The sequence below is a fragment of the Stenella coeruleoalba genome (assembly GCF_951394435.1).
Source record: "Stenella coeruleoalba genome assembly, chromosome: 16".
In the NCBI taxonomy this organism is placed as follows: Eukaryota; Metazoa; Chordata; class Mammalia; order Artiodactyla; family Delphinidae; genus Stenella; species Stenella coeruleoalba.
This window is the reverse complement of record NC_137162.1, coordinates 28105237-28131147: the sequence shown is the minus strand read 5'-3', so window position 1 is coordinate 28131147 and position 25911 is coordinate 28105237. Positions and strand designations below refer to the sequence as shown.

General features: G+C 39.0%; 2 protein-coding genes across 4 annotated transcripts in view; both read right to left on the bottom strand.

Annotated features, from left to right (window-relative positions):
- Positions 1 to 2921, bottom strand: part of CPN1 (carboxypeptidase N subunit 1) — a 44238-nt gene extending 41317 nt beyond the window's left edge. Inside the window, exons 1-3 of one of the 2 annotated variants that reach the window (XM_079899316.1) lie at positions 2654 to 2921; positions 1282 to 1439; positions 80 to 132 (exon numbers count right to left, since the gene is read on the bottom strand). The gene's annotated coding sequence lies outside the window, so the exon portion shown is untranslated. The remainder of the gene's footprint in view (positions 1 to 79; positions 133 to 1281; positions 1440 to 2653) is intronic. The other variant, XM_079899317.1, reaches the window with a different exon arrangement.
- An 8647-nt stretch (positions 2922 to 11568) lies between these two features.
- Positions 11569 to 25911, bottom strand: part of LOC307175621 (cytochrome P450 2C23-like) — a 32372-nt gene continuing 18029 nt past the window's right edge. Inside the window, exons 4-7 of one of the 2 annotated variants that reach the window (XM_079900909.1) lie at positions 18666 to 18807; positions 17511 to 17698; positions 13711 to 13852; positions 11569 to 12038 (exon numbers count right to left, since the gene is read on the bottom strand). In XM_079900909.1, the coding sequence (XP_079757035.1) occupies positions 11830 to 12038; positions 13711 to 13852; positions 17511 to 17698; positions 18666 to 18807 (681 nt within the window). In that variant the 3' untranslated portion in view covers positions 11569 to 11829. Of the gene's footprint in view, positions 12039 to 13524; positions 13853 to 17510; positions 17699 to 18665; positions 18808 to 25911 lie in introns of those variants that run through there. The other variant, XM_079900910.1, reaches the window with a different exon arrangement.

Below are 25911 nucleotides of genomic sequence, written 5' to 3'. Positions count from 1 at the left end.
TAAAAATAAAAATTATGACATTGAACATATATTTAACAGAAGAAAAAGAAGTTGATATAAAGCTGAAGGAATCACTTACCTTTGGAAAAATGTTTCTTCACAAGATGAAATACTAGTTGTCAACTAATGGCTCTAAAGAAAAAAAAAACAGAAATCATTAAGGGATGGTGATTATGTTGCTATGTTTTTTCAACAACATTTGTAGAGAAGGAAAAAGAGTGTAACAGAAACAATTTAAACTTAAATGAAATTTATATTTTCAAGATTATTGGGTTGATACCTTTTCAAAGTGCATTTATCTGCCCTTTGCAGTAAGTTTCATTTACTCATCAAAACCTGCCACAAGGGGCTTCCCTGGTGGCGCAGTGGTTGAGAGTCCGCCTGCCGATGCAGGGGACACGGGTTCGTGCCCCGATCCGGGAAGATCCCACATGCCGCGGAGCGGCTGGGCCCATAAGCCATGGCCGCTGAGCCTGCGCGTCCGGAGCCTGTGCTCCGCAACAGGAGAGGCCACAACAGTGAGAGGCCTGCATACCGCAAAAAAAAAAAAAAAAAAAACCTGCCACAAAATCAAAGCTGTCAGTGTCTCTTATAAAAAGCCATGTGCTCCTGATGCTCCAAGGCTGTGCTGAGCTCTTTGTAATGCTCTTCTTTTTTTCTTTTATTTTTCTTCCTGAACTCTTCCTTTTGCCACCTCCCTGCTATTCTGCCTTTCTGAATGGCTTTCTCTATATTCTCTGATTTTCATCAGTGTTCCCTGCCTGCAACACCCTATATGCTTCAGGACTAGACAGAAAATGCCAAATGATTGGAGCTTGACCTCTTTCTTACATAAATGGAGCTTGGAAGCAATAGGTTCAAGACCAGTGTTGTGCTCATCAAATGTCCCAGGCTCCTCACAACACTTAACTCAACACACACTTAACTTATTGTCCAGACAGATGTTCCAGCCCCATTGTCACATTCACAATCCAGCCACCAGGAAGGAGCACACCTTCTTCCTTCAAAAGCAAACTTCCCACCCTCATACCCTGCTGGTAAGAATGGATAAATGAAATGTGCTAGATACATATTCAGCAATAAAAAGAAATGAAGTACTGATCCATGCTGAGACATGAACTTTGAAAACATTATGCTAAATGAGAGAAACCAGTCACAAAAAACCCACATATTGTATGATTCCATTTACAGAGGGTGTGTGCATTATATCTCAATAAAGTTGCTTAAAAAAATAAAAACAAAAGCAAACTTTCCACAGTTTTACACATGACTCCCACTTACATCTCATAGGCTAGAAAGCAGTCACATGGTCATGCCCACATGCAGGGAAGCCAACAGATGCAGTCTTTATCCCAGCCAGCCAGCCATGTGCTTGGCTAAAAAACCAGAGGTCCTGGTATATATAGCACAGGGAACTATATTGAACATGTTGTAATAACCTATAATGGAAAACAATCTTAAAAAGAATATATTATATATATATATATATATATATATATATATATATAAAACTGAAGCACTTTGCTGAACACCAGAAACTAACACAACATTGTAAATTAACTCTACTTCGATTTTTAAAAATCAGAGGTTCTCTTACAGTAAAAAGAGAGGACAGATATTACAGAACACTGACCATCTCTGACCCATCCTTTGTCAGACCTTGTACCTTGTCCATCTACCCGCAGAGGATCACTGCATGTACTTCTCAGGAACATGACACTTAATTTTAGGTAAACTGATCTCTTTCCCAGAATCTGTGCAGGGATGTGTTGGCTCTGTGTTCTCATATATTTTAGGTCAAAATTCTCTTCATTTGGCAGCCATTCTTCATGGTTTTGTTTTATAACTTTTGCCTTGTTAATAGAAGGTGGAAGTTTCTTTTTTACTTTTTGCTCTTTTATTTTGCTTTCAGTTGGTTTCAGGACTTGGAAGTGAATTCAAAATGCCCCTTCCCTGCTATCTTTAACTGGAATTTGTCAGAAGAAATATTCTTGAATATGCTTGCCCCTAAATGCAACCCTTCCGGGATTTCTTCTATTTTTGGATCTAGCGGGACCTCCAGGATTGGATGTTCACGACTCTCTATAAACAGCTGCTCCTCCCGACCAGATAAACTTCCCTCAGAACTTCGCCCCCCAACACACATTATCTGCTCCAGTCACGTCTCACTTGTCAATAACAGTTTTGTATAATCTGGGGCTTCCTTCGTGGCGCAGTGGTTGAGAGTCCGCCTGCCGATGCAGGGGACGCGGGTTCGTGCCCCGGTCCGGGAGGATCCCACATGCTGCGGAGCGGCTGGGCCCGTGAGCCATGGCCGCTGAGCCTGCGCGTCCGGAGCCTGTGCTCCGCAACGGGAGAGGCCACAGCAGTGAGAGGCCCGCGTACCGCAAAAAAAAAACAAAAACAGTTTTGTATAATCTGTAGTGTGCTGTGCACATGTCAGTTGTATTTATGTCCCATATTGCCTTGACTAGGATGCCTTCCCCCTTTGCCCCTTCCTCAGGGCCCTCAGGCGTAACCCGTTAAATCTAAATGCCGCCTGTTTGCCCCCAGAGCAGCTCTTCTTGGGATATGGCGCCACCTGTTGCCCAAGTTGAAAACATGGGAGCTGGTCGAAATTCTCCCTTCTCATTCACCTCCCGCGTTTACTCACCCTCTTTGCTGCCATCCTCACCACGCTTCCTGCTTCTCCCCTGCACAGCCACTGCTTGGTTCTGCGCTCCTTCACCCCTGCCTGGATCGGCCCTGCTGCCTGGAACTCACCCACGCCAGCTGCACACCTCGTGCTCTTCCTTCAACGCAACCACGTCGCGCCTCCCGCTCGCCCCTCCCTTCTACCCTTCAGACCCTTTATTGGTTTTCCATTCTTCTCGGTTAATTCCAAACATCTGTCCCGGAAACAAAGCCCTCCAGCACCTGGCGATCACTGACTTTCTCACCTCTCTTCCCTAACACCCTTGCTTCCTGCTGGTTTTACCAAACAACGAGCAGTCTTTCAAAAGACTGCATTTTTTCCCCTCCAATTTTAAAAAATTATGGTAAAATACACCAGCATAAAAGAGTGTTTAAACAACTCCTCTCCCTCCATTTGGAAGCTAGCTGACTCCTATTTGTGTTTCAAAACCAAGTGCAGGCATCATTTTCTATAAAACTTTTCTATCATTTACCTCTGGTCTGACTTCTGTGGTACCTTTCTTGTGTTTCCTTAGAAAACTCTGTGCGTACTTCTCTACAAACATAGCATTATGCTATCACTTTTGGTCTATTTGTTTGTCTTCCATGATTAAAGCATAAGGCCCTTAAGACCAGGGACAATATCTTCTTTCTGGATTCCCAGTCCTTAACCTATACTTGGTATATAACAGGGATTAAACAAATTCTGAAGAGTAATAACAAAAAATGAACTATCTCCTCTCTATTCACATTTTGTTGACCTTATAACAGGGCAGGAAATGACTCACTGGAATTCCAGAAATCCAGGCTCTTCCACATGCTCCCACTAACCCTGCTTCCAACAGGGCAATTGTTGGTTTAGTGACACGTTGATTCAGATTGCCCTCTAGCTGATGGAAAACGTGCATGGCATGGACTCTGAATCCGTTCTGTGTACCAGTGTTGCCTAATTTGTCAATAGCCTGTACCTGTGTAATCCTTACTGGGAGTAAAGAGGTTCTTTCTGAGTTTGAAAAAATTAATGTAATGTGTGTTTACTGATACGACATCATGTGAGGTATGAGGGTATCAGGGTATTAGGTTAACTGGAAAAGAGGAGCCTGAATCCAAGTGATCTGGTCATCTGTGATGAAGGGACCAACATACATCAGACTTTGAGCAACCTGTTAACTGGACCAGTAACAGTCTATGGGTCCAAATGTAGCAGGGGGCAACTATATTTCATTGATTCTAAGGTGCTCTTGATTTCACATTTTAATGTTTCTGAAACAGAAATGTATCTTAAAACAGATGGCATCTTAGATTCAGAGAAATACAACATTATAATAAGAAGTATAAGAGAAATCCAACATCACTATTATACCAGAGAAATATAATAACCAATATTAATTGATTTAATTGTAACTGAGCATGGAATATCACACATTAAAACAGGAAACAGAGTAGAAAAAAAGTAATGAATGGCTAAAAGCTTGAATTTGCATTGACTGTGGGAGAATTTTCAGTGACTTGATAATAAAAACCATCATTTATGAGCCCCTCCTAATTGCCAGGGAAAATACATACATTATCATTAATCCTCACCCTCCTAACCTGGAAGGTAGGTGGTGTTAATTCCATTTTTTAGATGAAGATCTGAGAAAGTCTGGACCTGCCCAATGTCACACAGCTAGAATACGTCAGATATGATCAGATTTTAAAACCTATTACCAAAAAATTGTATAAATGATCTTATTTGCAAAGCAGAAATAGGGACACAGACATAGAGAACAAACGTATGGATACCAAGGGGGGAAAGGGGGGTGGGATGAATTGGGAGATTGGGATTGACCTATATACACTATTGATACTATGTATAAAATAGATAACTAATGAGAACCTACTGTATAGCTCAGGGAACTCTACACAATGCTCTGTGGTGACCTAAATGGGAAGGAAAGCCAAAAAAGAGAAGATATATGTATATGTATAGCTGATTCACTTTGCTGTACAGTAAAAACTAACACAACATTGTGAAGCAACTATACTCCAATAAAAATTAATTTAAGAAATAAATAAATAAAACCTATTACCTTTATTTTATTCTATGCTCCCTCCTGAAGAAAGCACTGACCCTAAAGATAAAAATAATTGTTACCTTAGAACAAAATAATTTTTTTTCAGTTTGAGCAACTAGGTCATCAATGAAGAAACATATTCCTTCTGTGTTTGAAATTAATGGAGAAGATAAATAGGAAAGAGAGTCCTGAGCAAGCTTCTTGGGGTTTGTTTATAATGGCCCTGAGAATGGAAATTCATGAGGGTTATTTCATCCTAAATGACCATAACTATGAAGTTAAGTCCAGCTTCACTGAAAATTCAGAGCTAGAACTGACCACCCAATATAATTTTTGTACCGATTATGTAAAGGCCTTTGAGACTTAAAAGTTGATATCTCTAAGCCTAAAGGCATTTTGTCCTAAACATTTCTGGCTGTGATTTTAAATCTGTAGAAATACCAATAAGACAGGATCTATGCATGCACTTGAATCCATCTCTCCCACCTCCTCCTCCTATAACAGCATCAGCTTCAATCTAGCCTCAATTTACCAAGATTTCTTGAAAACTCTAGATTGAATTGTTGATTCTGTAAGTGGCCCAATTGCCTCCAGTTCTGACTGTGCCTGAAACTAGGATGTTCCCTTCCCCTTACTAGCCTGTTCCAATTCTAGACTTCTGATGTCCTAGCTTGCTTTGACCTGGGACATTGCCTTGAAACTGAGTTTTGACTGTTGCATGACCTGAGGCAGTGTTTAGAAGACACCTATGAGCCAGAAAGTACTTACTAGTCATCATGCTTCTATTTTATCAGGAAAATGTATGCTAATTCTTGATGCTTTTGTGCTTGTGTATATATTCTTTTTTTCAAAAAAGACAGCTTTATGGGAATTCCCTGGTGGTCCAGTGGTTAGGACTCGACACTTTCACTGCCAGGGCCCGGGTTTGATCCCTGGTAGGGGATCTAAGACCCCAGAAGCTGCACGGCACAGCCAAAAACAAAAACAAAAACAAAAAAAAACAGCTTTATTGAGATATAATTCACATACTATAAAGCTCACCCATTTAAGGGTACAGTTCAGTGGTTTTTAGAAAATACAGAATTGTGCAATCATCACTGCAATCTAATTTCGGAATGTTTTCATCACCCTTCAAGAAAACTCCCTAGCCATTTGCACTCACTTTCCAGACCTACACCATCACTAATCTATTTTCTGTCTCTATGGATTTGCTTATTCTGGACATTTCATGTAAATGGAATCATATAATACGTGGTCTTTTGTGTCTGGCTGCTTTCAAGATTCATCCATGTTGTAGCAAGTATCAGTACTTCATTCCCTTTTTATAGCCATAAAATATTCCATTGTATGGATATAACACCTTTTGTTTATCCATTCATTAGTCGATGGACATTTGGCTTGTTTCCACTTCTTAATTATTATGAATCATCCTATGAACATTCTTGTACAAGATTTTGTGTTTACATATATTTTCATTTCTCTTGGGTAGACACCTAGGTGAAAGTGCTGGGTAATATGGTAACACTATGCTTAACATTTTGAGGAAATGCCAAACTGTTTTCCAATGTGGCGGCACCATTTTACATTCACACCAGAAATATATGAGGATTCCACCTTCTCCACGTTCTTGAAAACACTTGTTATTATCTTTTTAATTTTATCTTACTAGTAGGTGTGAAGTGGTATGTCATTGTGGTTTTGATTTGCATTCCTCTGGTGACTAATGATATTGAGAACCTTCTCATGTGTTTATTGGCCATTTGCATATCTTCTTTGGAGAAATGTTTATACAAATGCTTTGCCCATTTTTAAATTGGGTAGTCTTTTTATTGCTGAGTTATATGAGACTCTTTCTGACCTAACTTTGTTAATATAGGAGGTGCCAACCATGCCCACAATACAAAGCTAGCTGCTATTCTCTTGGGTGGAAACCCTTTAAGATCTCTCTCTCCCAGGCTAATATCTCATCTGTGGGAAACGCCCACACACCCCTCGACCTTAGGAATTCTGAGAGTATAGGCCATTTAATTTAAAAATTAAAAAAATTTTTTTAATTTATTTTTTGGCTGCATTGGGTCTTTGGTGCTGCACATGGGCTTTCTCTAGTTGTGGTGAGCAGGGGCTACTCTTCTTTGTGGTGCACAGGCCTCTCATTACAGTGGCTTCTCTTCTTGCAGAGCACAGGTCCTAGGCGAGAGGGCTTCAGTACTTGTGGCATGTAGGCTCAGTAGTTGTGGCTCACGGGCTTAGTTGCTCCACGGCATGTGGGATCTTCCTGGATCAGGGCTCGAACCTGTGTCCCCTGCATTGGCAGGCAGATTCATAACCACTGAGCCACCAGGGAAGCCCCTCCTTGTAGTTTTGATTTCATTTCTCTAATAATTAGTGATGTTGAGCAGCTTTTCATGTGCTTCTTGGCCATCTGTATGTCCTCTTTGGGGAAATGTCTATTTAGGTCTTCTGCCCAGTTTTTGATTCGGTTGTTTGTTTTTTTAATATTGAGCTGCATGAGCTGTTTATATATTTTGGAGATTAATCCTTTGTCCGTTGATTTGTTTGCAAATATTTTCTCCCACTCAGGGTTGTTGTTTTGTCTTGTTTGTAGTTTCCTTTGCTTTGCAAAAGCTTTGAAGTTTCATTAGGTCCCATTTGTTTATTTTTGTTTTTATTTCCATTACTCTAGGAGGTGGATCAAAAAAGATCTTGCTGTGATTTATGTGAAAGAGTGTTCTTCCTATGTTTTCCTCTAAGAGTTTTATAGTGTCCGGTCTTACATTTAGGTCTCTAATCCATTTTGAGTTTATTTTTGTGTACGGTGTTAGGGAGTGTTCTAATTTCATTCTTTTACATGTAGCTGTCCAGTTTTCCCAGCACCACTTATTGAAGAGACTGTCTTTTCTCCATTGTATATCCTTGCTTCCTTTGTCATAGATTAGTTGACCACAGGTGTGGGGATTTATCTCTGGGCTTTCTATCCTGTTGCATTGATCTATATTTCTGGTTTTGTGCCAGTACCATATTGTCTTGATTACTGTAGCTTTGTAATACAGTCAGACTCAGGGAGTCTGATTCCTCCAGCTCCTTTCTATCCCCTTGAGACTGCTTTGGCTATTCGGGGTCTTTTGTGTCTCCATACAAATTTTAGGATTTTTTGTTCTAGTTCTGTAAAAAACGCCATTGGTAATTTGATAGGGATTGCATTGATTCTGTAGATTGCTTTGGGTAGTATAGTCATTTTCACAATATTGATCTTCCAATCCAAGAACATGGTATATCTCTCCATCTGTTTGTGTCATCTTTGATTTCTTTCATCAGTGTCTTATAGTTTTCTGAGTACACGTCTTTTACCTCCCTAGGTATTCCTAGGTATTTTATTCTTTTTGTTGCAGTGGTAAATGGGAGTGTTTCCTTAATTTCTCTTTCAGATTTTTCACCATTAGTGTATAGGAATGCAAGAGATTTCTGTGCATTAATTTTGTACCCTGCAACTTTACCAGATTCACTGATTAGCTCTAGTGGTTTTCTGGTGGCATCTTTAGGATTCTCTTTGTATAGTATCATGTCATCTGCAAACAGTGACAGTTTTACTTCTTCTTTTCCTATTTGGATTCCTTTTTCTTCTCTGATTGCCGTGGCTAGGACTTCCAAAACTATGTTGAATAATACTGGTGAGAGTGGACATCCTTGTCTTGTTCCTGATGCTTTCAGTTTTTCACCATTGAGAATGATGTTTGCTGTGGGTTTGTCGTATGAGGCCTTTATTATGCTGAGGTAGGTTCCCTCTATGCCTACTTTCTGGAGAGTTTTTATCATAAATAGGTGTTGAATTTTGTCAAAAGCCTTTCTGCAACTATTGAGATGATCATATGGTTTTTATTCTTCAATTTGTTAATATGGTGTATCACATTGATTGATTTGCATATATTGAAGAATCCTTGCATCCCTGGGATAAATCCCACTTGATCGTGGTGTATGATCCTTTTAATGTGTTGTTGGATTCTGTTTGCTAGTATTTTGTTGAGGATTTTTGCATCTATACTCATCAGTGATATTGGTCTGTAATCTTCTTTTTTTGGAGTATCTTTGTCTTGTTTTGGTATCAGGGTGATGGGGGTCTCATAGAATGAGTTTGGGAGTGTTCCTTCCTCTGCAATTTTTTGGAAGAGTTTGAGAAGGATGGGTGTTAGCTCTTCCCTAAATGTTTGATAGAATTCACCTGTGAAGCCATCTGGTCCTGCACTTTTGTTTGTTGGAAGATTTTTTTGTTGTTGTTGTTGGAAGATTTTTAATCACAGTTTCAATTTCATTACTTGTGATTGGTCTGTTCATATTTTCTATTTCTTCCTGGTTCAGTCTTGGAAGGTTATACCTTTCTAAGAACTTGTCCCTTTCTTCCAGGTTGCTCATTTTATTGGCATAGAGTTGCTTGTAGTAGTCTCTTATGATGCTTTGTATTTCTGTGGTGTCCATTGTCACTTCTTTTTCATTTCTAATTTTATTGATTTGAGTCCTCTCCCTCTTTTTCTTGATGAGTCTAGCTAAGGGCTTATCAATTTTGTTTATCTTCTCAGACAACCAGCTTTTAGTTTTATTGATCTTTGCTATTGTTTTCTTTGTTTCTATTTCATTTATTTCTGCTCTGATCGTTATGATTTCTTTCCTTCTACTAACTTTGGGTTTTGTTTGTTCTTGTTTCTGTAGTTCCTTTAAGTGTAAGGTTAGATTGTTTATTTGAGATTTTTCTTGTTTCCTGAGGTAGGATTGTATTGCTCTAAACTTCCCTCTTAGAACTGCTTTTGCTGCATCCCATAGGTTTTGGATCTTCATGTTTTCATTGTCATTTGCCTCTAGGTATTTTTTGATTTCCTCTTTGATTTCTTCAGTGACCTCTTGGTTATTAGTAACGTATTGTTTAGCCTCCATGTGTTTGTGTTTTTTATGTTTTTTTCCTTCTAATTGATATCTAATCTCATAGCGTTGTGGTCAGAAAAGATGCTTGATATGATTTCAATTTTCTTAAATTTACTGAGGCTTGATTTGTGACCCAAGATGTGCTCTATCCTGGAGAATGCTCCATGTGCACTTGAGAAGAAAGTGTAATCTGCTGTTTTTGGATGGAATGTCCTATAGGCAGGCAGATTCTTAACCACTGGACCACCAGGTAAGTCCCATCATTATGTTATCTTATTATGGAATTTAACCTCACCTCCCAAACTAGTTTCCTCTTCTGTCTGTTCTCTCTTCATTCTACTAGTTCTGCATCCCAAGTTAGGGAACCTAGCTGGCAAATTCAAAACTTCTCAGAATTCATGGAAGGAGGAGACTCTGAGTGACAAAAGACAAAACTCTTGTTAGCTAGAAAGGAGTGTGAGGGTGGGAAAAAAACAGAGATGCTCACATGTTAGCAAATCACATTAACATTTAGATCCAAAATTTACAGCTTCAAAATCCCCACCTCAAGGACGTCGGCTCTACTTCTTTTGTGTGATAAAGTATACACGATGTAAAACTTACCGTTTTACCCATTTTTAAGTGTACAGTTTAGTGGCATTAAGTACATGCACATTGCTATGCAATCATCACCGTCGTCTATCTCCAGAACTTTATCTTCCCAAATTGAAACTCCATACCCATTAAACAATAACTCCCCATTCTCCCCCTTCCCCCTGCAAGCACCATTCTACTTCGTCTCTGTGAGTTTGACTACTCCAGGTACCTCATATAAATGGAATCATACAATATTTGTCCTTTTGTGACTGGCTTATTTCACTTGGCATAATGTCTTCAAGGTTCATCCATTTGTAACATGCGTTAGACTATAAATCCTTCTTTTTGAAGGCTGAATAATATTCCGTTGTATGTATATAATCACTCTTTGTTTATCCATTCATCCACTAATGGACGTTTGGGTTGTTTCCACATTTTTGGCTATTGTGAATAATGCTGCTAGGAACATGGGTGTACAAATATCTGTTGGAGAGAACTTTAAAAAAATCAGTTCTTTTGAGTATACACCCAGAAACTCAGCTCTGCTTTTATTTTTTTATTATTATTTTCTTTTATTTTTTTTGGGGGGGGGGCATGCCATGTGGCATATAGGATCTTAGTTCCCTGACCAGGGATCAAACCCTGTGCCCCCTACATAGGGAGCACAGAGTCTTAACCACTGTACCGCCTGGGAAGTCCCAAGCTCTGCTTTCAAAGCTTCTTTCCCTCCCAATGTCCTGGAGCCTGGGCTGCCTGCTGGCATTTGAGCCATCCTTTTGTGGCAGCTACTCCTCATAGCACTCCACTGGGCCACCACTGGGCAGCTGTTCTAGCCATTCTCTTCTGGGTCACTGTTCTCTTAGCAATACTCAGTCTTTCCTTGCAATCTGCCCACTTGCTCTCCAACCCCCAGCCCTGCCCCTCATCACTTTCTGAAGAAGATGTAACTATGCATGTCTGAATCCTACCTATGAACATGGTTTGAATTCTTATCCAAGGGGGCTCCTTGGGCCCCCATGTAAATCAATGGCTGCAAATAGATGGGGTGGGGCAGGGAGAGATTTGTGGTGGGGATTATCATTTCATCTGTTTATGATATTCTAATTATAGAGTGCCCATAGCTCAAGGAAAGGGATTTCTGAGACTTGATATAAAGTCAAACATTCAAAGAAAATCTACTGTGGAAAAAAAGGATTTATTTTGTGAATGTGGCAGAAATCATGTAAGTGCTTTCCATTGGAAATAGGAAAAAATACACACAGGCCATTATATTAATTTCTCTATTTTGAAAAGCTATAGAAAATCAGCATATCTCCAAAGCCACAGAGAGAGTGAAGGCTCCACTATTTGCCAATTGTCTCAGTAAAGGCCTTCCGTGGGCCTGGGCCTGGTTTGGCTGGATCATGGTTTATAAAGTACTCTATAGGATATAAGTATATTGTTTTACCCTTGGCGTTTTCAGGACCCAGATCCTTTTTGGCAAGGGATTTGTAGGTTTAAACAAATGTCCATCAAGCTTTTAGCGAGTAGTGTTTCTGTCCTAGCAGTATTTAAAATGAAAAGAGACTATGGGGTGGGAGAAGGAATGAGAGGAAAAAGCAATTACTTTGATTTAAATTGTTAAAAGAGAAACGTTCTTTTGTCTAGGGATAAAGCACAGCTTATAGGGTTGTGGGATGTTGATAAACCCGGTAACAATGGGTTTGGTCTCTATGTCCTTTGGCTCCCCCAGGGGCTTCAGGACAAAGTTTTGCAGAATGGTGGTGAGAAACAGGAACAACTCCACGCGGGCCAGGCCCTCTCCAACACATGCCCGTTTCCCTGGAAGGAGGAGACAGTTCCATTAGCTTACTCCAAATTCAAATACAATAGCTCGTATTCAAATACTATACACTCCTAACAGCCAATGAAAACACTGATCAGAAAAGGGATGGCTAAGAAACTGCTGGAGGACAATGAACTGGTACAGTTCTTCTAGACGGATATTTGTCAATACATATCAAAACTCTCTGAAGAAATTTTCACTCTTAATTCAGTAATTCTCCTTCTGGGGATTTATCTGTAGGAATTAGAGATTCACCTATGCGGGTGTCACTTGCATTGTTATTTATGACACTGATGAGTTAGTTGAAAACTAGACATCCACCTATACTGGATTAATTAAATAAATCCTTGTACATCTATCATGCAACACAACCTAAACATGTTTGTACAGAAGATTATTTAATACTGTCTTATATCACAACACACTAAGCAAAAGCAGGTTATCAAATAGATTGTACAGAATGAGCCTGATTTTTTAAAATAAAATATACGTTTATTATGTATATCTAGACAACTGTGTGAAGTATATATAGCAAAATATTAACAGCGATTATAGCCTGAATCTGAAATTCAGGCTATAGTCTGAAATTGCAAATGGTTTTCCTTTTTCTTTTTTTCCTTTTTACAAATCCACCCATCCACTCATCCATCTATTTATGGCTGCGCTGGGTCCTCGCGGCTGCTCGCGCCCCGCCCCCCCCCACCCCCCCACCAGGCTGCGGAGAGCAGGGGCCACTCCTCGCCGCGGTGCCCGGGGCACCGCAGCGGCTCCTCCCGTCACGGAGCTCTGGCCCCAGGCACGCGGGCTCAGCAGCCACAGCCCAAGGGCTCCAGCGCGCGGGTCCAGCAGCCTTCGCTCCTTGGTATGCAGGAGCCCCCGGGCCAGGGCCGGAACCCGCGTCTCCCGCATTGGCAGGTGGACTCCCAACCACTGCACCACCAGGGAAGTCCCTCTTTTCTCTTTTTTTTTTTTTTTGCTTTTCTGCATTTTCCATCTTTTATATTGAACACTTACTATCACTGTGATTAGAAATAAAACATACTGTTATTTTTGAAAATACTAATCAAATGATTGACTAGGGTAACAAAGAAAAAGAATGGGTGCTGAGCAATCCTAAGTTGTCTTTATGACTTTATGAGAACTAGCAACTGGGAGCCAACCAGCGCTTGCAAAGAGGCAAGCGTATGTGGGGCTCCGGATTTCAGAGGGGAAGAAAGAGGATGAAGTGGCCAAGGTGTCTCTGATGGCCTCTCTAAGAATCAGAAAATTAATAATGGTTAATAATTGTTTAAGAAGAGAGAAACTTGAACATTTTGTTTTGAAAAAGTCATATTATGAAAGGGAGATCAACAGGCAAGAGTTTGTAAAAGGAGGTCCCTTTGTTATCTGATAATGTGTGACATCTGAATTAAATTGATTTGCCTTGGTTTCTTTAAAAACTAGCATTGTACTCAATCACCAAACAACAAAAGAGTCTCTGGAAGACTTACCTGATCCTACTGGTATACAGACTTAAATGGATCCATCCCGATTTGGGGGTTTATAACAGATTGATTTGATTGACTTTGCTATCATCAGTGGATTACTTAGTTATGCCATATTCAGTAAAGCTAAAAGTTATCCAACAGGTTCATGTGTATGGTTTGGATGGGGTGTATTTGTATTTACCCATGGAAAAAGGCACGAAGTATTCTGTTTTCCTGACGCTGCCATTTTTATCCAAAAAGTGACCTGGGTCAAACTTCTCTGGGTTGGGAAATTCCTTGCAATCGTACAGGACCGAAGACAGTAACGGCAATACAGTAGCGCCCTGGAACCAAGAAATGGAGAGTGGAGTGGCACGTTATCATGCTTACCTTTGGTCCCTAAAAAGTCTAGTACTTTTAATCACAGTGGATTAAATAGGATCGAGCACTCTTAAGTTTGCCTGGAGAAAACTGTCTCATGTGATGGCTCTTTTACACACATCACCATACAAGATCTTTTATCAAGTAATAAGATGGTTCTCTGTGGGAAGAGCACTGTTATGGTCAATGTGCAATAATCAATTGTTAAAAAGCTAAGGTTTGCAACCCATATTGTCTAGACATGCGCTTTACTGGAATTGTTGCCTCAAATTGAAAGAGCTCACATTTCATAATTTTTTTCTTTCTGAATTCAAGTGTGAATGGAAGAAAATGAGAGATGGAAACTTGTAATCTATAAAATCTATTGGATCAAACCCCACTTCCCTCACTTGTAAAACGGGGTGGGGTAACAACAATAGGCTTTCCTCTTTGCCCCATTAGATTTTGTGAGATTTAAATGACACAATAATAATGACCATTGATACGGAACGCTTCACATTTACCTGACACTGTGTTTAGTAGTTTATAAATTTAATTCTCACTTCAACCATATTCAGTAGGCTCTTTTTGTTTGTTTGTTTGTTTCACATTGTATAAATGCAGAAATTGAGATTCAGAGAGAAGAAATAACTTACTTGAGGTTATACTTTTAGCAAGTGGCATGGTTAGAATTTGACCCATCTATCTATGGGTCATAAAGCACCCCTGTTTAAGTGAAAGCCTCCTCTTCCCATTTTTACCTCATTTCGTATTTCCTGAAACGTTATTTCACAAGTTTTGGAGTAGGTAATACATGCACATGGTATAAAATACAAAAAAAAAAAAGTACAAAAGGGTACAAAGTGAAAATAAGTCTCTTTCCTAGACTCAAGTCCCCTGGTTTCCTTCTTAATGTAATCGCTGTTACCAGTGTACGATATATCCTTTATGAGATATCTTATGGATTAAAAAAAAAAGGTACACACCTATTTCCTACTTTTTCCACAAATAGTAGCATCCTGTAGAGTTCTGTCGCTTGCTTAGTATTCTACTTTACATAAATAATTTTTAGGGAATTCCCTGGCGGTCCAGTGGTTAGGACTTGGTGCTTTCACTGCCGGGGGCCACTTTTGATCCCTGGTCGGGGATCTAAGATCCTGTAAGCCATGCAGCGTGGCCAAAAATAATAATAATAATAATTTTAAGTCCTTTTTAAATGAATATTCGGCACCAATACTGCTGCAATGAATATTATTTGGGGGGAAATATACACAAAGGATAAATTCCTAGTAGTGGAACTGCTTTTCAAATTGCTATGCACGTTTTGAATTTTCACAGAAATTGCAATGATGCCTTCCATGGAAGTTACACCAATTTATACTACTAGCAAAAACATATGTTTTTTTATATCTTGCCAACATATTGTGACAAGTGAAAACATGTTTCTTTATCATTTTTATTTTCAATATATTTTATTGTGTAAGTATATCTTCACATATTTAAAAACCATTTGTAATTACTTTCACTCAAATTTAAATTTTGTCTCCCATGCATTCTATCTGTTGGTTCTGGGGTTTTTTCATGCTGACTGTAGGAGTTCATTTTATTTTTCAGTAATTAGTTCTTTGTTCTTATGAACTATGAAACATTTTGTCTCAGTTTGTCATTTGTCTTTTGACTTTGTTTCTTTTTCTTAGGTAGATTTTTCTTACTTGCATGTAACCAAATTTATCCATTTTTAAATGTATAGCCCTCTTATTCCTCTTTTCTTTGGTCAATGTTAGAAAGTCTTTCTTCACTCTGAAATTCTCAAAAAAAATTATTGCTTTTATCCTTAGCACTTTTATAGTTTAATATCCTATGTGTATATATTTGAGCCACCAAGAATAAATTTTCATATAAAATTTATTTTATATGAAAGTTTGAGGTAGGGATTTATTATTCTTTTTTTTCCAACTCCCCTGGGAGTTCTACAACTGAATAATCAATATTTTTCCTCTAGGTTACAAGGAAAAAGCCACTTTATCATATACTAAGTTTCCATGTATAATTACATTTATTTCTAGACTTTATTTGATTGATCTGTCTACTCAAGAAGCTGTATTATAGTGCTTTAATAACTGTGACCTTATATTTTAATATTTGGTAGGACCTGTCCCTGACTATTCTTTATTTTTTAATTTCCCACATCAAATTTGAGATCTGTTAGTTTAGTTCCAAAAAAGTATCTAGTTTATATTTTCATTGAGATCTCATAAATGCATAGATTAATTTCAGGGTAACTGCTATCTTCCTACCTGAACACAGAATAAATCTAATTTATTCAAAACTTGTGTATCTTTCATTAACATTTTAAGGGGTTTTTTTTTTGGTATAAATCTTGCAAATTTCTTATCAATGGTCATTGATAAGAAATTTTATCCTCGTTTTTATCAATAAAAAGCTTTTATTCATTATGTTTTTAAAACATAGCTTTTATTTTATATAGGGTAGAAATTGATTTTTTTAATAATAAATTTGTACCCAACCACTGGAAAATTCTATTTTTGCTGTGGTACTTAAGTTAATTTTCTTGAGTTTTCCAGGTACAATTATGTCACCTACAAATCGACCCCGCCTCTTAAATGTTTTACCTCATTACATTTTTCTAATTCTAGTTAAATACTGGTAATGGTGGATAGCCTTGTCTTATTCCTGATATTAATAGGAATGCTTTTAGTCAAAAAGCATGATTTGGGAAATATGTTTTCCATGGCTAATGAGGTATTTATCTATTCCTATTTTTTTAAGGGTTAAACTCTTTAATATTATCAAAAGCATTTTCTGTACAAATGTGATTATCATGTGATTTTTCTCTAAGTTCTACTTATATGGTGATAATAAGCCAGATTTTCTGGTGTTAGACCATTCCTGTGTTCCTGATTACCTTCACTTGCTGGTGATGTAGTATTTTTAATGTGATGCTAGACTTATGTGTTAATAGACTTTTGCATTGACGTTTGGCAGTAAGGTTGGGAGCTGTTTCAGTTTTGCAGTATTCTGTCACCTTTTCTTCCACTTCTATACTCTTGAATGGATTAAATGTAAAACCCAACCCCTTAATCACTACAGAAGACTGACTACAGAAGACTGACTACTCTTTTGATAATTATTAACTGTCATGGGCAGCAATATCCCAAATGTCCTGGTATATGAGGTCTTCAGAGGAAAGAATTCGGGTTAAAGAAAGCTGACATTTGACTTGATTACTTTAGAGCTGCAGATACATTTTCCATCTCTTCCCCCTATTTAAAATCCATCATGGAAAATCAGGTTTCTGTTCCCACAACATTCGCATTAATGCAAATCACTTCTCCCTCAATACATTCTACGTGAGAGTGTGAGGGGCCTTGGGAGCCCCAGGTCAGCTTCCCCATTCCAGGAAGGCAGAGACAGGACCACAGAGGTGACATAATGGCCTGAGGGTGCACTGCATGGCAATGACAGATTTCAAACCCAGGTCATGTGACTCTGACCTTGTGTTCTTTCTATGTCTCTCAATTGCCTCTCTTCCTGAAACAGAACTCAGATGCCTCTAACAGGCCCCACTGAGGTATCATGCTGCCCCTTCTATCCCACCCAGGTTTCCCAGACACCTCTAACCTTAGGGATGAAGTACTGTCTGAATTTCGTGTCCCGGGCCACAGTACGGGGCATGTTAGAAGGAAGGAGGGTGATGTATCTTTGTATCTCATGAAGCACGGCCTCTGTATAGGGCAGCTTTATCTTGTCCTTCATGCAGGGGCTTTGGTTGCATCCAATTACACGGTCAATTTCTTCATGAACTTTGGCTGCAAAGACATGAATCATGAATGCTACTCAAGAGATGTGTCCCCTGGATACCTGGAAATGCTTACGATGTATAATAGACAGTGGCCTAGAAAAGGCTCCCAAGGTCAAAGACATGTTGCTAAACAGCCCACGGGTCTGCTCCTCAATGGAATTTCTATTTTCTATTTTCTGATCTAAAAGACCAGAGATTTTGCTGCAGGAAACATAAAAGCTGCATCAGCTATGTCCTTGGCCTCCTGCCTGAATTGGTTTGTCCTCCTGTATGGGTGAGGAGATGACCTCTGTGGCAGGGATTAAGGTTTACCCCAGATTCCTGGCAAAGCAGCTGTGGAGAGGAAATGTTTAATCCTCACTCTAGTGGGAGCATCTCCTTTGTCAGCCTCATCCAGTGTCCTACACATTTTGTGGGAATGACAAACACCATTTTGTTAAGCAGTATAAACACTGGCTTTCTAAGACCTGTGCTCTGAGAACGTGCTTGAGAAAATCACGCTACTACAATTTCATTTTTTAATTTTAAATTACATTGGAGCTAAAAATTCCCTTTGGGGAGTCTGATCCATTCTCAAGACGGAAAAACACAGGCCTGTGAGGTGAAATAACTTGTTTGAGGTCACACAGCCAGGTATGGGCAGGCCGAGAATGAGAAGCCATCGTGGGAATCCATGCATCCCTCATCTAAATAGGGCTCACTCTTCAGCATTGCATCACATATGGAAGAGTTGGGATTCAGAAGCTCCTCTGTGTTTAAACTTAAATGAAAGCCTTTGGGTTCATAAAGGTCTCTCTTTCTTATCAGCATCATTTGATATAATTCTGATCAAACCATGGATGACCCTTTGCATGACGTTCTACAAGGCAGTCCAAAGAAAGAGAAGTTGTCACTGCCAGTGGTATCTTCCCACCCTCACCAGTGCCAGGAGTTCATATTTTATCCTACATAAATACTTAGGATATTTGCTGTACCTTGAACCTCAGGGTATTTCATTAGGAGCAGGAACCCATAGCTCAGAGTGAGACTGGTTGTCTCTGTTCCCGCTGAAAACAGATTTGATCCACAGGTTGTCAAGTTCTCCAAGTGAAATTCAGACTCTGGGTTCTGTTTCTCCTGTAGATGGTAGAGTTAATGGCCACATGAGTTAAAAAGAAGGCAGTGGCTTATCAGAGCTCTATGATCACACCCCATCACTAGCAATAGGCTTCATTTTGTGCACGGTAGGGTGGTAGATAAAGAAATCCGTCATGGAATCGAAACTTCTGGTTCAAATCCCGGGTTGGTCAATGAACAGATGTGTGCCCTTGGCAAGTTACTTTACCTTTTTACTCAATTTCATCATCTGTGAAATTGGGGTAAAAAGTAGAACATATCCCATAGGGTTATTATAAAAATTAAAAGAATTAATGGGTGGAAGATCTTGGAAAAATTCTTCATATATACAAATACTCAGTAAATGGTATCTTATTTTATTATATTTAATGAAAAAGACTAGATGATAAGCTCTGTGTGAGCACAATGTAGAGAAATCACTGGTTTGGGACTGGTCTGTTTCCTTCACTTACAAAGACTTAGGTATTCACAGCCCCACACTCTCACATATGACACATCATTATTAATGGCATTTCATTTTTTTTTATTGGAGTATAATTGCTTTACAATGTTGTGTTAGTTTCTGCTGTACAACAAAGTAAATCAGCTATATGTATACATAAATCCCCTCCCTCTTAAGCCTCCCTTCCACCCACCCCCATTATTGGCATTTCTAATATGAAGATTGTACTTGTACATATAGGACATTTTAACTTACAATTTTTTGCATGGGATCTACAAAGTCTTTAGAAAATAAACTGATCCAGGGCTTATACATCATAGAAATACAAATACATTGTAGTGTTACATACAGGAATGCATTATATGTGTACAAATACATGAACATTGTCAAAAAATTAGAAATTACAGGGGAACTAGAAGAAAATTAATCCTATCATTTAAGTAATAAACATTGACAATATTTTGGCATATATTCTCCAATTTTTTTCTTTTTTGTTGAATTTTAGAATTTTATTTATTTTTTTATACAGCAGGTTCTTATTAGTCATCCATTTTATACATATTAGTGTATATATGTCAATCCCCATCTCCCAATTCATCACACCCCACCCCCACTCCCCCGACTTTCCTCCCTTGGTGTCCATACATTTGTTCTCTACATCTGTGTCTCTAATTCTGCCTTGCAAACCAGCTCATCTGTACCATTCTTCTAGATTCCACATATACACATTAATATACGATATTTGTTTTTCCCTTTCTGACTTACTTCACTCTGTATGACAGTCTCTAGATCAATTCACGTCTCTACAAATGACCCAATTTCATTCCTTTTTATGGCTGAGTAATATTCCATTGTATATATGTACCACATCTTCTTTATCCATTCGTCAGTCGATGGGGATTTAGGTTGCTTCCATGATTGGCTATTGTAAATATTGCTACAATGAACATTGGGGTGCATGTGTCTTTTTGAATTATGGTTTCCTCTGGGTATATGGCCAGGAATGGGATTGCTGGGTCATATGGTAATTTTACTTTCAGTTTTTTAAGGAACCTCCATACTGTTCTCCACAGTGGCTCTATCAATTTATATTCCCACCAACAGTGCAAGAGGGTTCCCTTTTCTCCACACCCTCTCCAGCGTTCGTTGTTTGTAGATTTTCTCATGATGCCCATTCTAACTGGTGTGAGGAGAGATACCTCATTGTAGTTTTGATTTGCATTTCTCTAATAATTAGTGATGCTGAACAGGTTTTCATGTGCTTCTTGGCCATCTGTATGTCTTCTTTGGAGAAATGTCTATTTAGGTCTTCTGCCCATTTTTTGATTGGGTTGTTTGTTTTTCTAATATTGAGCTGCATGAGCTGCTTATATATTTTGGAGATTAATCCTTTGTCTGTTGATTCATTTGCAAATATCTTCTCCCATTCTGAGGGCTGGCTTTTCATCTTGTTTATAGTTTCCTTTGCTGTGCAAAAGCTTTTAAGTTTCATTAGGTCCCATTTGTTTATTTTTGTTTTCCTTTCCATTACTCTAGAAGGTGGGTCATAAAAAGATCTTGCTGTGATTTTTGTCAAAGAGTGTTCTTCCTATGTTTTCCTCTAAGAGTTTTATAGTGTCCGGTCTTACATTTAGATCTTTAATCCATTTTCAGTTTATTTTTGGGTATGGTGTTAGGGAGTGTTTGAATTTCATTCTTTATTTTTTTTTTTGAATTTCATTCTTTTACATGTAGCTGTCCAGTTTTCCCAGCACCACTTATTGAAGAGACTGTCTTTTCTCCATTGTATATCCTTGCCTACTTTGTCATAGATTAGTTGACCATAGGTGTGGGGATTTATCTCTGGGCTTTCTATTCTGTTGCATTGATCTATATTTCAGTTTTTGTGCCAGTACCATATTGTCTTGATTACTATAGCTTTGTAGTATAGTCTGAAGTCAGGGAGTCTGATTCCTCCAGCTCCATTTTTTTCCCCTCGAGATTGCTTTGGCTATTCGGGGTTTTTGTGTCTCCATACAAATTTTAAGACTTTTTAATTCTAGTTCTGTAAAAAGTGCCATTGGTAATTTGATAGGGATTGCATTGAATCTTTAGATTGCTTTGGGTAGTATAGTCATTTTCACAGTACTGATTCTTCCAATCCAAGAACACGGTATATCTCTCCATCTGTTTGTGTCATCTTTGATTTCTTTCATTAGTGTCTTATAGTTTTCTGAGTACAGGTCTTTTACCTCCTTAGTAGGTTTGTTCCTAGATATTGTATTCTTTTTGTTGCAGTGATGAATGGAGGTGTTTCCTTAATTTCTCTTTCTGATGTTGTTAGTGTATAGGAATGCAAGAGATTTCTGTGCATTAATTTTGTATCCTGCAACTTTACCAGATTCACTGATTAGCTCTAGTAGTTTTCTGGTGGCATCTTCAGGATTCTCTATGTATAGTGTCATGTCGTCTGCAAACAGTGACAGTTTTACTTCTTCTTTTCCTATTTGGATTCCTTTTATTTCTTTTTCTTCTCTGATTGCCATGGCTAGGACTTCCAAAACTATGTTGAATAACAGTGGCAGGAATGGACATCCTTGTCTCGTTCCTGATCTTAGAGGAAATGCTTTCAGTTTTTCACCATTGAGAATGATGTTTGCTGTGGGTTTGTCGTATGAGGCCTTTATTATGTCGAGGTAGGTTCCCTCCAGGCCCACTTTCTGGAGAGTTTTTATCATAAATTGGTGTTGAATTTTGTCAAAAGCCTTTTCTGCATCTATTGAGATATCATATGGTTTTCATTCTTCAGTTTGTTAATATGGTGTATCACATTGATTCATATGCGTACGTTGAAGAATCCTTGCATCACTGGGATGAATCCCACTTGATCATGGTGTATGATCCTTTTAATGTGTTGCCGGATTCTGTTTGCTAGTATTTTGTTGAGGATTTTTGCATCTATATTCATCAGCGATATTGGTCTGTAATTTTCTTTTTTCTTTTTTTTTTTTTTTGCGGCACGCGGGCCTCTCACTGCTGTGGCCTCTCCCGCTGCAGAGCACAGGCTCCGGATGCGCAGGCTCGGCGGCCATGGCTCACGGGCCCAGCCACTCTGCGGCATGTGGGATCTTCCTGGACCAGGGCACGAACCCGTGTCCCCTGCATCGGCAGGCGGACTCTCAACCACTGTGCCACCAGGGAAGCCCTGTAATTTTCTTTTTTTGGAGTATCTTTGTCTTGTTTGGTATCAGGGTGATGTGGATCTCATAGAATGAGTTTGGGAGTGTTCCTTCCTCTGCAATTTTTTGGAAGAGTTTGAGAAGGATGGGTGTTAGCTCTTCCCTAAATGTTTGATAGAATTCACCTGTGAAGCCATCTGGTCCTGCACTTTTGTTTGTTGGAAGATTTTTAATCACAGTTTCAATTTCATTACTTGTGATTTGTCTGTTCATATTTTCTATTTCTTCCTAGTTCAGTCTTGGAAGGTTATACCTTTCTAAGAACTCGTCCCTTTCTTCCAGGTTGCTCATTTTATTGGCATAGAGTTGCTTGTAGTAGTCTCTTATGATGCTTTGTATTTCTGTGGTGTCCATTGTCACTTCTTTTTCATTTCTAATGTTATTGATTTGAGTCCTCTCCCTCTTTTTCTTGATGAGTCTAGCTAAGGGCTTATCAATTTTGTTTATCTTCTCAGACAACCAGCTTTTAGTTTTATTGATCTTTGCTATTGTTTTCTTTGTTTCTATTTCATTTATTTCTGCTCTGATTGTTATGATTTCTTTCCTTCTACTAACTTTGGGTTTTGTTTGTTCTTGTCTCTGTAGTTCCTTTAGGTGTAAGGTTAGATTGTTTATTTGAGATTTTTCTTGCTTCTTGAGGTAGGATTGTATTGCTCTAGAACTGCTTTTGCTGCATCCCATAGGTTTTGGATTGTCATGGTTTGTTGTCATTTGTCTCTAGGTATGTTTTGATTTCCTCTTTGATTTCTTTAGTGATCTCTTGGTTATTTAGTAGCACACTGTTTAGCCTCCATGTATGTGTGTTTTTTCCAGTTTTTTTTCCTGTAATTGATTTCCAATCTCATAGCATTGTTGTCAGAAAAGATGCTTGATCCGATTTCAATTTTCTCAAATTTTCCAAGGCTTGATTTGTGACCCAAGATATGATCTATCCTGGAGAATGTTCCATGTACGCTTGAGAAGTAGGTGTATTCTGCCACTTTTGGGTGGAAAGTTCTATAAATATCAGTTAAATCTATCTGGTCTAATGTGTCATTTAAAGCCTGTGTTTCCTTATTAATTTTCTGTCTGGATGATTTGTCCATTGGTATAAGTGAGGTGTTAAAGTTCCCCACTATTATGATGTTACTGTCGATTTCCTCTTTTATAGTTGTTAGCATTTGCCTTATGTAATGAGGTGCTCCTATGTTGGGTGCATATATATTTATAATTGTTATATTTTCTTCCTGGGTTGATCCCTTGATCATTATGTAGTGTCCTTCCTTGTCTCTTGTAACATTCTTTATTTTAAAGCCTATTTTATCTGATATGAGTATTGTTACTCTAGCTTTCTTTTGGTTTCCATTTGTATGGAATATCTTTTTCCATCCCCTCACTTTCCGTCTGCAAGTGTCCCTAAGTCTGAAGTGGGTCTCTTGTAGACAGCACGTATATGGGTTTTGTTTGTGCATCCATTCAGTGAGCCTGTGTCATTTGGTTGGAGCATTTAATCCATTCACATTTAATTCAGCATTTAATTCATTCATTAAGGTAATTATCGATATGTATGTTCCTATTACCGTTTTCTTAATTGTTTTGGGTTTTTTTTTGTAGGTTCTTTTCTTCTCTTGTGTTTCCCACTTAGAGAAGTTCCTTTAGCATTTGTTGTAGAGCTGGTTTGGTGGTGCTGAATTCTCTTAGCTTTTGCTTGTCTGTAAAGCTTTTGATTTCTTCGTCGAATCTGAATGAGATTCTTGTGGGTAGAGTAATCTTGGTTGTAGGTTCTTCCCTTTCACCACTTGAAATATACCATGCCACTCCCTTCTGGCTGGTAGAGTTTCTGCTGAGAAATCAACTGTTAACCTTATGGGAGTTCCCTTGTATGTTATTTGTCGTTTTACCCTTGTTGCTTTTAATAATTTTTCTTTGTCTTTAATTTTTGTCAGTTTGATTACTATGTGTCTCAGCGTGTTTCTCCTTGGGTTTATCCTGCCTGGGACTCTCTGTGCTTCCTGAACTTGGGAGGCTATTTCCTTTCCTACATTAGCGAAGTTTTCAACTATAATCTCTTCAAATATTTTCTCAGGTCCTTTCCCTCTCTCTTCTCCTTCTGGGACCCCTATAATGCGAATGTTGTTGCATTTAATGTTGTCCCAGAGGTCTTAGGCTGTCTTCATTTATTTCATTCTTTTTTCTTTATTTTGTTCCACAGCAGTGAATTCCACCATTCTGTCTTCCAGGTCACTTATCCGTTCTTCTGCCTCAGTTATTCTGCTATTGATTCCTTCTAGTGTATTTTTCATTTCAGTTATTGTATCGTTCATCTCTGTTTGTTTGTTCTTTAATTCTTCTAGGTGTGTGTTCTTTAATTCTTCTAGGTCTTTGTTAAACATTTCTTGCATCTTCTCAGTCTTTGCCTCCATTCTTTTTCCGAGGTCCTGGATCATCTTCACCATCATTATTCTGAATTCTTTTTCTGGAAGGCTGCCTATCTCCACTTCACTTAGTTGTTTTTCTGGGGCTTTATCTTATTCCTGCATCTGGTACATGGTCCTCTGCCTTTTCATTTTGTCTGTCTTTCTGTGAATGTGGTTTTCATTCCACAGGCTGCAGGATTGTAGCTCTTCTTGCTTCTGCTGTCTACCCTCTGGTGGATAAGGCTATCTAAGAGGCTTGTGCATACTACCTAATGGGAGGGACTGGTGGTGAGTAGAACTGGGTGTTGCTCTGGTGGGAAGAAGCTCAGTAAAACTTCAATCCGCTATCTGCTGATCAACCTCCCTGTTGGTTGTTTGGCCTGAGGTGACCCAGCACTGGAGGCTACAAGCTCTTTGGTGGGGCTGTTGGTGGACTCCTGGATGGCTCATGACAAGGAGTACTCCCCAGAACTTCTGCTGCCAGTGTCCTTGCCCTCACGGTGAGACGCAGCCACACACACCCTGACCTCTGCAGGAGACCCTCCAACACTAGCAGGTAGGTCTGGTTCAGTCTTCTATGGGTCACCGCTCTTTCCCCCTGCGTCCCGATGTGCACACTACTTTGTGTGTGCCCTCCAAGAGTGGAGTCTCTGTTTCCCCCAGTCCTGTTGAAGTCCTTCAGTCAAGTCCTGCTAGCCTTCAAAGTCTGATTCTCTGCGAATTCCTCCTCCTGTCGCCGGACCCCCAGGTTGGGAAGCCTGACTTGGGGCTCAGAACCTTCACTCCAGTGGGTGGACTTCTTTTTTTTCCAATTTTTTTTAAAGAATTTGTTTTTTGTTTTTTAATTTATTTAGTTTTGGCTGTGTTGGGTCTTCGTTGTTGCACGGGCTTTCTCTAGTTGCAGTGAGTGGGGACTACTCTTCGTTGTGGTGTGTGGGCTTCTCATTGCGGTGGCTTCTCTTGTTGCAGAGCATGGGCTCTAGACACATGGGTTTCAGTAGTTGCAGCACATGGGCTCAGCAGTTGTGGTGCATGGGCTTAGTTGCTC